We start from the raw sequence: 17,500 nt of genomic DNA, 5'->3' as shown, positions 1-17,500 counted from the left end.
GTGGCTGCTGGCCTCATCCCGGCGCTGTGCTGCCACCTGGTGGCGGCCGCCTGGCAGAGCGCGCCGGCCGCAGGCTGAGCAGCCAGCTGTCCCAGCAGTCTGCCAGCTCTGTGACCTCTGACCTCTGGGACCGCAGCGGCAGCAGCACTCCTGGTATCTGTGGCCTCACAGCAGAGAAAGCCTGATTCTAACCTTTGACCCGGGTCTTCCTCAGAGAGACTCACCTTCATCTTCCTCAGAGGACAAGATGGGATGGCTGCAGGATGCTGACCTGCTCTCTCTGTGTGTGTGTGTGTGTGTGTGTGTGTGTGTGTGTGTGTGTGTGTGTGTGTGTGTGTGTGTGTGTCCAGCTCCCGTCCTGCCCGGTGCGTACCACCATCATCATCAGAGCGTCCAGCAGCAGCAGCAGTTCCACGGCTACATGCATCAGACCAGCATGTCGTCGGTCCGATCCGTCACCTCGCCGCCGCACTCGGCCACATCGGTACGCCGCCGCGCGCCGCGCGTCACACACTCCAACAGACACACACTGCATAAAGTATTCACACCCTGATGATGATGCTGGACAAAACAAAATGGTTCTTAAAGGTTTTGCTTTTTCATATTAACAAAAAAACATTTTATTTATGTTTTTATATCTTAAAACAAAAAAGGATCCTGAACTTTGGCCATAAATTGAGTCGATCCATTTTCTCTCTAAGATTCTGATATTTGTAGGAAATACTATAAAATTCCTTTATTTCCTCTAAAGTTTATTTATTCGTGATTTGTGTTCACTTAAAATCAAAGTTACTTTTTGGTCAAGCTGAATCCAAATAACTTAAAATTATTCATGTTTTTTTTTTATTTTGGATCTGCAAAACTATCATTTACTAATATATTGTTACGTAAACAGGTTAGTTGGTTCTTTGTTATTTTTCTCCAGTTATTGATGTTGAGGGTCCAAAGAGCTTCTTGTGGGTCCAGAGCTGCAGGTTGTAGACCCTGAGTTCACCAAACTCTTTATTCATTCCTTCCAGATTTTCATAGAAATTCACACAAATCCAACAGAACCCTGCATTTTTACCCTCTGATTTATAATTGTGTTTGTTGAAAATTTTCTGCAACACTGGAGAAAACATTGGTTTGAAGTGATACTAACTCCTGCCTGCAGGTGGCAGTGTTTATTACTGCTACTCCACTGCTGACTCTAGAGCTGTTTAGGTTTTATAAAGAATAAAAATGTTTGTGTCCAATCTATTGGTTTTTATTTGATCATTTTTTTCTATTTGTAAATTTTGGAAACAGTTTAATGATGGAAAAAAAAATCACAAAATTCTGAAGTAGCAACAGAAAATCAGTGATTCTGACAGAAACAAATGCTGAATCCTTCTGAAACGTTTTGGAGACCTGAAATGATTCCCCTCCCCTCAGAGCCGCTCTGAACCGGGCTCAGCTTGTCTCTGTCCCCCTGCAGCGTGTTTACCGGGCGCTGTACGACTACGCGGCCCAGGACCACGACGAGGTGTCCTTCAGGGACGGAGACGTCATCGTCAACGCGCAGCCCATCGACGAGGGCTGGATGTACGGCACCGTGCAGAGGACCGGCAAGTCCGGCATGCTGCCCGCAAACTACGTGGAGTGTTGCAACTGAACAGGGAGGAAGAGGAGGAGGAGGAAGAGCCGGCGTCCTTCAGGGTGAAAACTGTCAACGCTCTCAGATGCTGGTGATGTTTTTATTTCAGGGTCCCCATATGTTCCACCAGCTGCAGAAATGACGTCCAACTGTTCTCCGCTGAACCTTTTAGTCATCAGCCAATTAGACGCCTGGCAGTTTACTGAGGAAGAGGAGGATGTGTGTGAGAGGCTGAGGTTCTGATCAACCGTAGGAAAGAAAATTAGTTGGAGGGTAAAAAGAGCTCTGATGGTTAAATGAACTGAGACAAGTTGAAAGAGGTGGTCTAGTCCAAGTTTCAGGTTGAAGTTCTGTGGTATTTCTTCCTCTGTCAGTTTTTTGTTGTTGTTTTTCTCTAACACGTCTCCACGCATCGTTCACCCTGTCCACACTAATTCACTCAGATCTAATCTGACGATCTTCCTTCCACTAAACTTTCTGAGTGAAAAGAAGCAGACGTTTATCATGATCAGAACAAAGTGAAAGAAAACGTTTCCCTCGTAAAGCAGCTGTTAGCAAACGAAGCTACATCCACCCTGACACTGGATTATAATCCCAGATTATTTAATGCTATTTAATATTTAGTGATTAACACGTTTATGTTTTATTGGCTGATTTTCTATCACTTTTATTCATGTATTTAAAAATGAAGGGAGCATTTCACATTGACTTTAATATAAAGATTTTATCTCAGTGTCTCAAGTTCAAATAATTGACAACTTAATATTATTAATATTTATAAGTTAATTTTACTCATTAGCATCCTGTATAAAGTTATAGATATTATGTAACAGATCAGCCCATTATTTCTCTTAGCTTTTCTTCAAAAAGGGAAAAACAAGAGAATAAAGTCGGATAGATTAACTGATCCAAACTAGGAACTGAAGATGATGAACTCTGGATGATCTGAGATTAGAAACTCTGGAGGACAGAAAGAGAGTCGAACAAAGAACTGACAGCAGAGGATTCTGTTAAAAACAAGAATTAAAACCAGATTCTGATAAATGTTGGATTTTTTGCTGGTGCAGGAATTTATGTCTCGGCAACAGAAGTCACTAAAAATATCAGTCGTGTTTCCTGTATTTAAACATATATTTAATAAAAGCCTACATATTTTTACAGTGCATTGAGGACAGTTTAGTTTGGGTTCAGTCATTAAAACCCAGTGAGCCTGTATTTAATGGTCTTACTGGTTCTCAGGATGAAACCAGTTCAGCTTTTCTCTGTTTAGTTCAAACATGAAATCTTTAAATCTCAAGTTTAAAGATTTCTTTTTCTACATTTTCCTTCATAAAATCAGAATATGTTCAGATTCAACAGGGTCAGTTGTTTCTCTAAATGACAAATGGTGGATGAGTGTTACAGCCAGTTAAACGCGGCTGCTCATGACCTTCATGGAGGTCGTTTATCGGGGTAAAGTTTTATTTTCAGTTTCATCCTCAAAGCAATAAAGGTCAAATTTACCCCGATGATTTTAGAGCAGGAAGAGAAAAAATGCTGTTTGGATTTATTTAAAAACCAGTGAACATCACTGCAGACATTTTGTTAGGAGAGAAATGAAAATGAAGAAAGATTTTAAAATCCCACATTTTCTTTTTGGCTTTTTTATTTTGAAGTGATTTAGCAGAAAAGATGGAGAACAGATATAGTTCATTCTCAGTCTGATAACCAGCTTAGATTTTGTAATTTCTGTGTTGAATAATTTCTAAAGAGATGAAAAAGTCTCAGTTTAGTCAGAAATGGCCACAGTAATCTCTGTGTGTTTTTATTTTTAACATTTTTATGTGCAGAAAACTGAATTTTTCATGTGTGTTTGGACTGAAGCTGTGTGAGAACATAAAACTTTTCTGTTTGTCTGAATATCTTCACTCCTGATTTTGGACATGAATATTTGAATTTTTATGGATTTGTTGTCTTGCTGTGATGAATGCATCTGATCATATTCTGAATTTATGCATTTGGTTAACATTTGGTTTTCTGGAAAATAGCTGGTATGATTTGCTGAATATATTTGTGTGTTGATTTTTGAAAGAGACACTTTGAGACTTTTTTTGATTTTGCTTTGAGGATTTTTGGCATTCTCTATATTATTAGCTATAGGTCATTAATAGTCTGTAAGTTAACACAGGTTATAATCAACTTAATTAAATTTTATTTGGAATGATCAGTCACTCTTTTCAGTTTTTATTATAACTGTTCCATGTGAGAGAAATGAAATAAAAAAATAATAAAATGCTAAATGAACAGTCTGATTTATTTATTTATTTATTTGGCCCTTCACTGTGTTCATATTGTAATACATGCGCTTTGACAGTAGGGGGCAGCAGGTGTTCGCGCCAACCCATTTCTCCTTGTCTAGTGCCGCAGCAGAAGAAGTGATCTGGGAACGGAGGCGCTTCAGCCTTGCAGTCTGACCGACACTGAATGAGAACGCACTGATTCCTGTTTCAAAATGTTGAAGTTTATGCCTAAACTATGTCTGCTACTGCTTGTAGCCTTCCCGGTGACCATTCTCATCAAAGGTGAGTTTTTTTGAATTGCCTGTTTTGAGGTTTAGACGGATGTTACCGCAGCATGCTGGTGTGAGCAGTGGAGCTAACTAGCTAATGAGAGCTAGGCCAGACGCATGTTGTTGACTGCAATAAAACCATGATTTTTAAATAAAATGCGTATTTATAAAATATAAACAGCTTGATATGGCATCCTTATCTTTGCTGATCAGTATGTGTTGGTAATGTTACATTTAGTATTTTAATTTTAGCTGTCATGAAAGCAGTTGCTGCTCGTGTTTAGACTGACGTGTCCTTAGTGTTAGCTGTTAGCCGGAGAGCTAACGGCTCTCCTCGCCTCCTCAGATATTAATTTAACTCTAAACTAGTTAAACTTCACGTGATGTCAGTATATGTTAACAGCAGAAAGCTGGAAACGCCGTTAAAAGGCGTCATCAGTTTAAAGCGGGTCAGTTTGTTCCGAGCTGCTAATTTAGGAAATAATCTCAGAAGTAAGTGGTTTAAATTTATTCTCTGTTTTCTATTGATCTGCAGTTTAAATGTGATTATTTGGTCTAAACTAAGAGCTAAAGCTGTGTGATCAATACTGAAGTTCCCATCCGGTTTGCCACTGAGCTCAGGAGATTAATGGACCACAATAAACTTTTAATTTCTTAAAATAATACCACTCAATGTCATAAACTAAATAGTATTTTACCAAAAGCCTTATTTTGTTGTTGTTTTTGTCTAAGTGAATGTAAATTAACTACATGTTTCTGTGTGTTTTGTCCATGATTGGATGTTTCTGCTAATTATTTGCTTTATAATCAAAACCAAAATTCAGTTATGTATCATTTTTTAATGAACCCTCTTTGTTTCTGGGTCACCCAACTTATTTCCTTCTTTCTTTTTGTTTCTCTTATTTAAATCTAATGTATATAATTAAGTTTTCATTTGATCCCAGGTTGGACCTTTAAGCAGATTATACAGAATATTTTTTTATTTTTATTTGTGAAATGAGGTCAAGCGTCTCCATGGCAGCGCAAATCAAAAGTTGGTTGCTATATTAGCGTCTCAGGGTGGATAAGGACAACCTGAACGAGCTCAACGTTGTCACATAATGATAATAATAGTGATAATAATCCGACTGTGTTGTGATCTGATACTAATCATCTTCATCATGATGATGATGATGAAGGTCCTGCTGTAGTTCCCAGAAACTCTGAGACTCTAAGACAGTTTTTAAAAGTTTGTCTCTTCTCTGTGGTCTTCAGGCCCGGTGGCGAGCGCCCAGGACCTGACGGAGGATGAGGAGGCTGAGGCTGTGGATGAAGATGTTGTGGACGATGTGACGGCTGAGGATGAGGATGATGAAGCTGAAGTAGAAGACGATGAAAACACAGAGCTGGTGAGCTTTGACCTCGACCTCTCTGCTCGGTGCTGTTCGAGACAAAACATGTCAAATGTTTCATAAAATGAGAATTAAAATTTTTTATTAGTCAGCTGGTTTGGTTGTGACCTCACTTCCTGTTTCTGTTCAGACGGAGGAGAAAGATGAGGAAGAGGAGGCGCTGGTGGGAGAGGTGAAGGCTTCGCCCAACGCCGACACCACCATCCTGTTCGTCAAAGGAGAAGGTGACTGTTGTTCTGGCCCGGTTCTGCTCTGACCCTGGTTCTCTCTGGCCCGGTTCTGCTCTAACCCTGGTTCTCTCTGGCCCGGTTCTGCTCTAACCCTGGTTCTCTCTGGCCCGGTTCTGCTCTGACCCTGGTTCTCTCTGGCCCGGTTCTGCTCTAACCCTGGTTCTCTCTGGCCCGGTTCTGCTCTAACCCTGGTTCTCTCTGGCCCGGTTCTGCTCTGATCCTGGTTCTCTCTGGCCCGGTTCCCCGGTCCGGTTCTGCTCTAACCCTGGTTCTCTCTGGTCTGGTTCCCCGGCCCGGTTCTGCTCTGACCCTGGTTCTCTCTGGCCCGGTTCTGCTCTAACCCTGGATCTCTCTGGCCCGGTTCTGCTCTAACCCTGGTTCTCTCTGGCCCGGTTCTGCTCTGACCCTGGTTCTCTCTGGCCCGGTTCTGCTCTAACCCTGGTTCTCTCTGGCCCGGTTCTGCTCTAACCCTGGTTCTCTCTGGCCCGGTTCTGCTCTGATCCTGGTTCTCTCTGGCCCGGTTCCCCGGCCCGGTTCTGCTCTGACCCTGGTTCTCTCTGGCCCGGTTCTGCTCTAACCCTGGTTCTCTCTGGCCCGGTTCCCCGGTCCGGTTCTGCTCTAACCCTGGTTCTCTCTGGCCCGGTTCTGCTCTGACCCTGGTTCTCTCTGGCCCGGTTCCCCGGTCCGGTTCTGCTCTGACCCTGGCTCTCTCCCCTCCAGACTTCCCGGCCAACAACATTGTGAAGTTCCTTCTGGGTTTCACCAACAAGGGACCAGAGAACTTCATGGTTGAGTCTCTGGACGCCTCCTTCCGTTACCCTCAGGTACTGGTAGAACCCGACCTGCTAGAACCCGGCCCGGTGGCCGCAGACAGGACCCTGTGATCTGACCCGGTTGTGTCATTGCCAGGACTACCAGTTCTACATCCAGAACTTCACGGCGCTGCAGCTGGGCACCGTGGTTCCTCCGGGCCGCCAGGCCACCTTCGAGTACTCCTTCATCCCGGCCGAGCCGATGGGAGGCCGGCCGTTTGGACTCGTCATCAACCTCAACTACAAGGACAGCAGCGTAAGGACCGGCTGGGCCGACCGGACCAGAACCCGCTGCTGACCTCTGACCTTTCACCTCCTCTTCCACCTGCAGGGGAACGTCTTCCAGGACGCCGTCTTCAACCAGACAGTCACCATCACTGAGAAGGAGGACGGGCTGGACGGGAGAAACGTAAGCACCGCAGAGTTCTGGTTCTGGATCCGGTTCTGGTTCTGGTTCTGGATCCGGTTCTGTTCCGACTGGTCTAAGTTCTCCTCTGTTGCCTTCAGGATCTTCATGTACGTCTTCCTGTCCGGTCTGGGTCTGCTCGTCATCGTCGGCCTTCATCAGCTGCTGGAGTCCAGAAAGGTCAGAGACAGTCAGGGGTCAGAGGTCAGGCTGCTGACCAGTAGCTATGGAGATAAACGATAATTATGTTTTTGACTAATATAATGTTGATGTTGTGAAAGATCAATAAGCTTTAAACTGATGATCATTAAAGTCTGGAGCTGGAAGATTTTTTAATACTCAAAATAAATAAAACAAATTAATAACAAATTAATAAATGAAATGAATTTTAAAGAGTCTGTAAACAAAAGTGTCCAGTTGAGATGAAAACACCAGACTGAAACTTTTATCATCCAGTTTTTGGTAGAAAGAGAAAAATGAGAACGCTTTGAGTTCCCAAACATCGATCATTAGAATTTATCGTGAGGCTGATAGATGAAAATTCCTTTCATGTGAATTCATTTCTGATAATAATGATGTAACACCTGCTGACCCCTGTGTTGACCTCTTGACCTCCGTCTGTCTCAGAGGAGGCGCCCGGCTCCTAAGGTGGAAACGGGAACGTCGAGCCACAACGACGTGGATCTGAGCTGGATCCCTCAGGAGACGCTCAACCAGATCAGTACGTACCACTCTACTGCTGCCGGTCAGGTGGTCTAGTCCAAGGCCGCCCCCACAGTGACCTTTGAACCCTCAGAGCTTGTGGTTCACTTATCTTCCTCTGTCTCTCTCTGTTTCCTTGCTGTCGTGTTTTTCCTGCGTCTTCAGTGCAGAGCCGCAGAGGTGAGGCTGCTGCATGCGTCTGTCCTGGTGTGTGTGTGTGTGTGTGTGTGTGTGTGTGTGTGTGTGTGTGTGTGTGTGTGTGTGTTTGTTTGACAGGAAGTTTATTCTGTTTCTGCAGCTCTATGATCCAGTTGATCTCTTTTTCTCCTGGATTCTCTCAGTTTCTCTGCTGCTTCTCAACATTTTTCCTTTTTTCTACTTCAGAATCAGAGAAACTTTGTTTAAACCACTGATAGAAACATTTTCTCCATGAAGTCATGTCTATAAAAACCTGAGAGCTTCTTCAGCCACCAGGGACTAAAATCCTGTTTGAAAGTAATCCAGTGGATCCCTGTTAATAACTGATCTTCAGTGGAATTAAAATTCTTTAACAGGTTGAATCCATTCACATCATTTATCTACAGAACAATCTTAATTTAAATCTGTAAACTGGGTCTAGTTTTCATCTCAGTGTTAAAGCTGAAACTGTATTGATTCATTCCTGTTCAGCTGCATGTGGCGTTCGCCCGCCGGTCGACCCCGCGACCCGGCGGTCGACCCCGCGACCCGGAGGTCGACCCCGCGTCTCGGCGGTTTATACTGAATGCTTCCTGTTCATGTTTGGATGCTCAGCCAGATTCTCGTTTCGTTCTCCAGACAAAGCTTCTCCCAGACGATCTCCTCGCAAGCGGAACCAGAAACGCTCGGCCGGCTCAGACGAGTGACGGGCGCCGTGGCGACCCTTCATCTGTCCGCCATGATAGGAGGAAGAGGAGGACTGAAGCCGTCTGAGCGCGCTCAGTCCGTCTGTCTGTCTGCTGAGGAACTTGAACCAGTGCCAAGCACAGCGACGGCTGGCTCCACTTTCAGCTTAGAGACTGTCGAACAAACACACACACACACACACACACACACACACACACACACACACACACACACACACACACACACACACACACACACGACTCCACTGCTTTTCAGTTAAAGGTTGTTTTGTTTTTTCTAACCAGAGGAGAGGATTTGTTTTGTTTTTTAAGCCTTAGTGAGAAACTGCTGACGTTGCGTGGAGACGGCGCCTCCTGCTGTTTCCTCTGGTCTGGCTCTTGTTTCAGCTCCAGGATGTTTGTGGGAGCAGCTGGTGTCGACTCAGCAGGTTAAACACTGGTTGGTTAGTTGCAGCTCTGACCCTCTCTTCAGATGAACCTTCATCTCCTCTGTTCACAGCCTGCTTTTCTGTAGCTTCAGGGTTTAAATCTGAACGTGGAGCGCTGTCAACGCTTTCAATTTTTCAATCTTTTAGTTTTATGTTGGAAAAATCTCAACTTTCTCTTACATTTATTTCACCAAACATTCTGATATCTGATCAGAAAACCTCTCAATTTGATTGAATAACATGAATTTTTATGCCGTTAATGATTTCTCCCTGAAATTAATCCAGAATAAAAACAGGTTAAATCTGCAGCCTGCTGGATTAAAATAGCTCTGCGGCTGTTTGTGGTGATGCGTTCAGGGTCATTGTGTATTTTATGATTAGTTTCATGAAGCTGGGCTCCTGTAGCGGTGATCTGGATGTTTTTCTGAGTTATAACCTGCTGAACGGTTTCTCTCTAAGCGGCCCGTCTGGACCCAGAACCTCCACTATCGGGTCGGAAAGTTGCTGAACTGGAAGCACTGGTTTCTGGCTAATTTATTCCAGTTTGGTCTTCAGTGGGCGGGGTTTCTGCTGTCCTTGTCTCCCCACCAGGGGGCGGTGTTTGCGGTTCAGAGGCTGTTTGTTGGATTTGAATTTTACTGTGAAGAATCAAACGAACAGCGGAGACTCGGCTCTTCCTGGACTGAATTCATTCAGTTTCAAACTTTTTCTTTGATTTGCTTTTGAAGATGCAGAAAATAAACCGATGATTTGCTGTAAAACTGGTTCTGTGTTCTTTTAACTTTCACTGTGTAAAAATCAATTCTTGCTCCAATTTTCATCATTTTTTTTATTGAACAACCTACAAATGATACTATATATTTTTTAGAGATCACTTCAGTGTCATTCTTTTCAATAACTGTATCAGGTGAATATTCAGTTTGCAATCCTTCAATTTGCCACCAGATGTCGCTACATCTTTGTTTTATAAAATTAAATATTTTTTTAAATTGACCAAAATATGTATTAGGAAAAGTTGCTGGAATTGGAAGGTCAATCTGGAAAGTGTAGATCTTATTGTTTAAGGCCTGGATGAAATTATTTACTGTAACCTTTTATTTGTAAATCCACCATCGGCCATTTTGTGTTTTCCAGGATCTCATCCGTGCAGCATTTCCTCCTGATCATAAACAAACATCTGAATAAATTAGTTGGTGTCTGAAATGTTGGTCTGTTGTGTTCAGAACATGGTGGAATCTGGGAAAAGCTTGAATAATCAGTTATTTGCTGACATGTTCATGGACAAAATGAAGCTCTGCTGACTGTAACCATGGTAACACAATCACGCTTAAAAAACATCTTTACAAACTTTACAGTTATTTTAAATGTTAAAGTGGTTCATTTATAAATTCTGAATTCATCAAACCAAACTTTATTTCTCGAACATTTCGGCTCCTTCCTGTGGACGATGCCCCATAGATCCTCTCTGGTTCTGGTGTTACCTGAAGCTGATGTTGGTACCAGGACCTGCTGAAAAGTGACAAGTATGAAATCCTCCAGAACGTTCTGCTACATGTGGACCAGAACCAGCAGAAAACATGGCGACCCAAACCAACCAACCAACGATCACCGTCCCAAATCTGCAGGAAAACGCAAAACTTCAAAAGATTAACGAATTGCTGGGTTGCAGATTACGTAGTACTGACGTCACGCAAAAATTTGGGGTCAGTTGGTGATTGCCGCCCTAAGGTTTGCGTTCACACTGCAGCCTGAAGTGACCCGATGTTTCGTCAGATCGGGTTTTGCCGTCGTTCGGCCTGTACGTGTCCCGCATGCGCAGTAGAGGGCGCAATAGCGTCATCATTCTCAGTGTTTGCGGAAGTAAACATGGATGCTAACGGTGGAGCCTAGCTTAGACATTTAGGTAAGGATCTCGTCCTTTAAATTGTGTTTTCATGTATCTTATTGGACATTTACTGAGAGAGCAGCATTCATAATGCATTCATAATCTAGGTCAAATATATTATTGTATATACTGGGAGCTGGGACTATTTCCCTGCTGTCTCTGGCCATCAACTGGTTTTAATGGGTTTCAATGTAGGTTGACCTACATTGTAGAAATCCTTTATGACTTAACATTAACATTCAACTAAAGCATGAATTTGGGTTTGCAGAAGCTGAATAAATGATTTAGCAGTAAATCCAAGCACAGAAATAACATGGGTTAGCTTGCTGTTAGCGATAGCATTAAGCCATTTTAAGAATTACTTCCTAAAATTACTATTTTAAGCAATACTAATTAAACTAGTAAAATACTACGTTAATATTATATATATATGGACTTATAGATACTAGGAATAAAAAGCAGCAGCCACAGTCAGAAACGTAACTTTGTTTTTTTTTTTATCAATAAACATTGAAAACAGAGAATAGCATTAATGTCCAGCAGCAGGACGTCAAGATTTGGCTCATTTGTGTCAAGTAAAGCAAGAATTCAACAACATCAACAATCAGCAGTGAATATTTCAAGTCAGACAACAAGAGGAGGTTCTCCTTGTGCTACAGTTTGGACTGAAATGGTTCTGTGAAGTTTAGCTGACCTGTGTTCCTCAGTGAGGACCTGCAGGTTCTGGACTGGTTCCGTCCAGAGCTGAACTTAAAATTCACTGAGTTACACACGCTTTCTCACTTGAACGCATTTAAAGTTACATTTACAGAAACACCATAGTACAATAATAGTAGAATAAACATGTCATTATTAACAAGAAACTGACCTATTCTTTGTGGGATTTGTGTTTTATTGTAGAACCCCGGCAGTACCAGCAGGGGGAGCAGTTCTGCGTGCTTTCTATTTGCCTCATTAATTTTCAAAAGAACTAACTTGGAACTGTTCTTCAAGTTTTGACTTGGAATGTGAAAATCCAATATGGCTGCCACCTTACTAAGTCACATGACAAATTTCAAATCAAATTCGTCAAACACATTGCGTAACTTGCTGTAAACCTGTCAGTGAGAAATAACAGAAGTTAGCCTGGAGAAGGAGAAGTGAATTCTCTGAGTTGCAGATCAGAAAAGCGCTAGCAGAATGCGATGTCTCAAAATCCCGAGTTAGAACGTCTAAAACGCAGCATGAACACGGTAAACACTGCCCCCTACAGTCTGCCTCCATGTTGACAACACAAGTAAAAGATTTGTTTACATTTAAATCAAGTTTAGATTATTCCAGACTACTGAATAATTTTTTAAAATTTAGTTAAAATCTCCCCACCAACTCTGATGGTTGGTAAAATGTATATTTTTCCACTTCGTCTCCACCTCCTGTTGACATGCACACAGATTTTGGTGCGATATTTTAAAACTGATGTAACTGTGAGGACGTGATGCCCAAAGAGGATCAAGCAACATGTTGGACATGTCCTCCTCCGTCCTTCTACAATCTACAAAACAGAACCGTTTGTGTTCTATTGTTCACCCAACGTGGTCTTCAACAAAATGTCAATTTTAGTAAGCTTAATTTTATTCCCACCTGCTTTTGCAGGACTTGTATAAAATTGTTTTGATAGGAAACTAACGAATTGTGTAAATGCAGATTTAGTTTTTCCTTTTTACAAAATGGCAGTTATAAATATCTGGAGTACAGCAGTGTGACCTGGGAATCCAGTTTCAACCCATTTTTGCTTTTTCTGAAAAATTTAAGGTTGCAGACATTATGTTGACTGACAGTAAAAGCATATCTTCAGAAATCTCAAATATTTTCAGTTCACGGCAGTAAATGTTGGAAGCAGAAGCGCCCAGGATTGAAACACCTGCATCGTCCTGCAGCATACGAACCCACATGTAAGGTAGCCTGAATTAGCTTATGTTTTTACAGTTTATCTGTAAAAAACAGATAAACTGTAACAGATAAACATTACCCAGCATGATGCTGGGTAATGTTTGGCTCCATTTTCCAGATGGGTTCATCCAATCAGCTTAGAGCCAAAGGTTGGACCTTTGCCTGAAGGGACAAGAAGTTCTTGTTCTGTTTCAGTTCCTCTGGAGAACTGACAGTTGTTGGTCCAATTAAAAACAGAACACAGTTTATCTGAGCAAAGCCACAGCTTCAGGCTGAGCGCTGCTGCCCCTAGCGGACAGGAGTGTACAGTGCGCCTCCCAGTCCCAGGTACTCCAGGTTCTCTGCTGCAGGGAGGAACATGCCGTTCCCAGTGAGCGCTCCAGTCTGCGGTGGGAAGGCGGCCTGGTAGCCGGCCTGGTAGTCGGGGTCGTCCATGCTGCCACTGGACACCAGGGCCAGCGAGTTTTGGTTGGTGTTCAGGTACTCTGGTCTGGAGAAGGTGGTCTCTGCCTCCTGGGAGCTCAGCAACACGGGGCCCCAGCCCTCCGTCAGGTCTTCGTAGTTGGGATTGTAGATATCAGACAGCCTGCTGCTGGTTTCACTCCCAGGCTGGTTAACGTATTCTGCAACACAAACATCAGGAAGATTGGTTTAGGTCCTGGACTCGGTTGCTTTGGTGAAACTCCTTGTTTGCGTATGACTCCTATCCTGTCTGTTTGACTCCATTATTTTGATCACTTCCTGATTTCTGGCATAAAGTGATCGCTGATCAGAACCTACCGTGACCGTCCAGGTCTTTCTCCAGGGCGTTCTCGGTCGGGTCGGAGATGTACCGGAGAACGATGCTGTTCTCTCTCAGCGGATGGCCGTTCTGAACAAACACACCGTTCAGATGGATCAGTGTTCATGCTGGATAAAACATTTCCATTATTTCACTTCACGTATTGCTCTGCCCCTTGTGGTTGGCAGTAACAGGTCATGTGTGCTAACATCACAGGTGTAATAAAGAGTTGACGCCACATTGGCTCCTCGGGTACAGGAAATACGGCGGCCATCTTGGAGTGGTGGTTCCTCCTATTTGGCTAAACCAAAACAGCAGAAGAAGAAGAAGCACTGCCGGATGTTTTTGTTCAGATTGATGGACTATCTGAACAAAAACAGATAGATCACGTAAGATCTCAGTTATCCCCTGAGATCTTACGTGAGATCTCAGGGGATAACGTTTCACAAGGAAGATGAACATGTTAATGTTTATATTTTATAATTAGAATATTACTATACTGTATTTATAAAATGAATAATATTAGCTATAGTGCTTGGTGTAAATCGTTTGCTATGAAGGATAACTGGGATTTAGTAAATTTGAAAATGACATTGATTTAGATTATCCAACACAAGAAATAAAACAATATTATATATAATTATAAATATGTGTTAAAACAATCCAAAGCAAATATTAGACAGGTGTCAAAGAATATTATTTATATGTAATTCTTTCACTCTATCAAGATATTTGCTGTTTTTATTTTGAAGGTTTCATAAAGACACCATGAAATGGATCCGTCAGCGGCGGCAGGTGAGAGCTGCTGTTTACTGTCTATATTGTACATTTGATAACCAGTTAAGATAAAACACAAAATGTTGAAGGATCAGATTATTGAGACACAAATTCAGATGAAACTGTCGGCCGCTGTCTGTAGAGCGGCAGCCATGTTGGACTGTGAAACCCAGCCGGGGTCGGACTCTCCGGGTCAGAATGAAACTCCTGGACTTGTTTCAGCTGGTTGTTTCGGTTAGCATCAGAGTGTTTACCGTGGGATGCAGGGCTTGCTGCCCTGCCGGTTTATCCGTTTGTACGGCAGCAGGTATTCATCGGCGTCGACCACGTCGTCATCAGAGCTCAGCAGGCGGGAGAAAAGCCTCCGATCAGACGGATTCGGCAGGTTTCCCTGGGAAGCAAGTCAGAGACGACCTTCACAGTCAAACATACTTTATTATCCCAAATTTGATCAGACTCACTTCTAATGTTCAGTTACTTTATAAAAAACATTTTATTTTGATTTGAACTCTTTAGACATATTCTTTGAAAAGTAAAGTGAAAACCCAGATTTATTCTGTTGGTGTTCTATAGAGGGATGAGGTGGAGGCGGCGGCGTACCTGTATGACCAGGTACCTGGACGGGTCCCGGGCCATCTGGGAGAACTCGCCCACCAGCTCTCTGAACCTGGGTCTGCTGGACGGGTCGATCATCCAGCCTGCAGGGACAACACACTACCTGAGGAAGCAGCCCCAGCCAGTCTGCAGCGCCACCTGCAGGGTCAGCTCTTACACTTCAGGATGATCATGTAGACCTCGATGGTGCAGATGGGAGGCTGCGGCAGCCGCTCCCCGTTCTCCAGCACGAGGCGATGTCTTTGGCCGGGATGCTGTCGTACGGTTTGGATCCGAACGTCATCAACTCCCAAACAGTCACACCTGCAGAGACAGGAGTGACGTTAGCTTGGTTAGCCTAGCCTAGCCTAGCCTAGCTTGCAATAACACTGCATATAAGGAAAAGGAACAATTTCCTCATGTTCTGCAGGAACACACTGAGCCATGTCCAGTTAGAATGACTCGTAGCTGAGTATTTTATTCAGTCTGAATCCTCTGGCTGTGCCGTTTCAGATGTTTAAATCGGCTAACAGGAGGTGGAGGGTGAAGGCAGGTAGGTGGCGCTGTGGGATGATTCCTCACCGTAGCTCCACACGTCGCTCTGATGGGTGTAGGTCCACTGGAGGATCGACTCCAACGCCATCCACTTGATGGGAACCTGCTCAGAGATGCAGCAGTGACTCATCTGATGTGTTTTCAGTCCGGACAGAAACCGGTCAGGCGTTGTCAGGGCACCTTTCCTCCGTCCGCGTGGTATTCCTTCTCGTCGGCCGTCAGCAGCTTGGACAAGCCGAAGTCTGTGATCTTGACGTGGTTGGGGTTTTTCAGCAGGACGTTCCGGGCCGCCAGGTCGCGGTGCACCAGGTGGCGCTCTTCCAGGTAGTTCATCCCCTGAACCAGCAGGACACAGTCTGTCATTTAACAAACCACAACTAACCGCTAAATAGATAAAGAAATATTTGAATTCCATTATTTTGTCCAGGTTATCATGAAATGTTGATTTAACTTTCAGTCAGTGTTGGGAACAGTTCCCCAGACCGTGGGATCCAGAACAACCCAAATTCACTCTAATCTCCTGACCCAGTTCAGGTTTTCCCAGCATCTAAACATTTCAGACGGGACTGAAGGGATTAAAGTCCTTCATCCTGATGCGTTCAGGTTAACGAGCCTCAGCAGGATTACTGAGCGCCGGTTCCTGGCTCACCTTGGCGATCTGAACACACCAGTTCAGCAGCCACTGGCCGCAGATCCGCTCCTGGTGCTGCCGGACGTAGTCCAGCAGGCAGCCGTACGGCATCAGCTGCGTCACCAGCTGCACGGCCGACGTCAGGCAGATGCCCAGCAGGCGGCAGACGTGAGGATGGTCCACGCTCGCCATCACGTACGCCTCCTGCAGGGAAGCCACAAACACCAACAGTCCATGAACATCACATTCATCAGGTCATCTTTAATGAAGAATTAAAACCTGCAGCGTCAGAAACGCCGACGGTCCGTAAACACAGCGACACGGCAGAGCAGGGCAGAAATACCAATAATTACAGATAATAAGATAAAACACAGTGAGAGTCATATTCACTTCAACTGAACTGTTTTAGTTTACATTAATAGTCACTCTGCAGATATTTAGCTGGTCAGAAATATTTAGTTAATTAAAGTCATTTATAAATCTAAGTAATAGATACGATATGATGTGGAATGTTTGTTCCAAAAACTGATAAATACTGCATTATTTTAAAACATTTTAAATCAGAAATTCACTTACTAACTTTGTTCATATGCCATATTAATTCTGATTCATGCAACAATATTGAAAGATAGACGGCAGAAATACAAATAAATATACATTTTATTTATATTTTTGCTCTTTTTTTAATCTTTGATTTTTTAATTCATCAAATGAAAATTGTCTGACTTTCGTTTCCTTTACATCTAAATGTTTTTTTACTTTTGATCTTATTAATTGTGAAAACGTTTCAACACAAACCTCAGTTTATCCAAATGTTCACTGCTTCGCTCACCTTCTGTTTTGTGACAGAAGTTTTCTGTATTTTCTTTGTATTACTGTCCAGTTTAACATATTCAGATGTATTGTGGCTTAACATTCGTTCCCATCAACAACCCTTTAACTGAATGCAGCATATTGTCACATATGGCAGGAAACAGCAGCTCTTGGAGTTGATGTACAACAAGACCTCTGATGGTTTGAAATGAAGAAGTGAAGGACGGAGGCAGGAGAGTCTGTCAGGAAACCAGCAGGATCCTAGTCAGAATGTAAATGCATTAATGTTTCTGTGCTAATGAAAGGTCGGGATCAGCGTTAAGCTCAGGATCGGTTTGTGATTAACGATGAGAAAATCTGGGCAGAAACAAACAGTAATCCTAATAAATGCTGGTGCTGTCCAAAGGGAACAGACCCAACAGAACTGAACCTTGTTCTTTCTGTTCAGGAGAGCCAACACAGCTAAAGACATAAAACACAAGACAAGATGATGGTTGAAGTCCCCACTGCTCTTGAGCA

At 43.2% G+C, this 17,500-nt stretch overlaps 2 protein-coding genes and 1 pseudogene across 2 annotated transcripts in view; 2 read left to right on the top strand and 1 right to left on the bottom strand.

Moving 5' to 3' along the window:
- The window catches only part of LOC129354409 (LIM zinc-binding domain-containing Nebulette-like), a 53,825-nt pseudogene extending 51,040 nt beyond the window's left edge, over nucleotides 1-2,785 (top strand).
- A 1,248-nt stretch (nucleotides 2,786-4,033) lies between these two features.
- On the top strand, nucleotides 4,034-9,777 carry LOC129354417 (translocon-associated protein subunit alpha-like). The gene is made up of 10 exons (XM_055023888.1): nucleotides 4,034-4,176; nucleotides 5,418-5,551; nucleotides 5,685-5,778; nucleotides 6,505-6,608; nucleotides 6,694-6,852; nucleotides 6,928-7,019; nucleotides 7,104-7,182; nucleotides 7,630-7,723; nucleotides 7,870-7,884; nucleotides 8,521-9,777. The coding sequence occupies exons 1-10, from the start codon at nucleotides 4,107-4,109 to the stop codon at nucleotides 8,586-8,588; spliced, it is 909 nt and encodes a 302-aa protein (XP_054879863.1). The 5' UTR covers nucleotides 4,034-4,106; the 3' UTR covers nucleotides 8,589-9,777.
- Nucleotides 9,778-11,367: 1,590 nt separating this feature from the next.
- LOC129354379 (melanoma receptor tyrosine-protein kinase-like) overlaps nucleotides 11,368-17,500 on the bottom strand; it is a 23,056-nt gene continuing 16,923 nt past the window's right edge. The window contains 9 exon segments of the mRNA XM_055023861.1: nucleotides 11,368-13,453; nucleotides 13,611-13,735; nucleotides 14,643-14,779; nucleotides 14,989-15,086; nucleotides 15,161-15,235; nucleotides 15,238-15,306; nucleotides 15,565-15,640; nucleotides 15,718-15,873; nucleotides 16,187-16,372. Coding sequence (XP_054879836.1) covers nucleotides 13,119-13,453; nucleotides 13,611-13,735; nucleotides 14,643-14,779; nucleotides 14,989-15,086; nucleotides 15,161-15,235; nucleotides 15,238-15,306; nucleotides 15,565-15,640; nucleotides 15,718-15,873; nucleotides 16,187-16,372 — 1,257 coding nt within the window. The 3' untranslated portion in view covers nucleotides 11,368-13,118.

The sequence above is a fragment of the Poeciliopsis prolifica genome, unplaced genomic scaffold (genome assembly GCF_027474105.1).
Source record: "Poeciliopsis prolifica strain line A6 unplaced genomic scaffold, Auburn_PproV2 SCAFFOLD109, whole genome shotgun sequence".
NCBI classification, from domain to species: Eukaryota; Metazoa; Chordata; class Actinopteri; order Cyprinodontiformes; family Poeciliidae; genus Poeciliopsis; species Poeciliopsis prolifica.
This window is presented reverse-complemented; position numbering and strand designations above follow the sequence as displayed.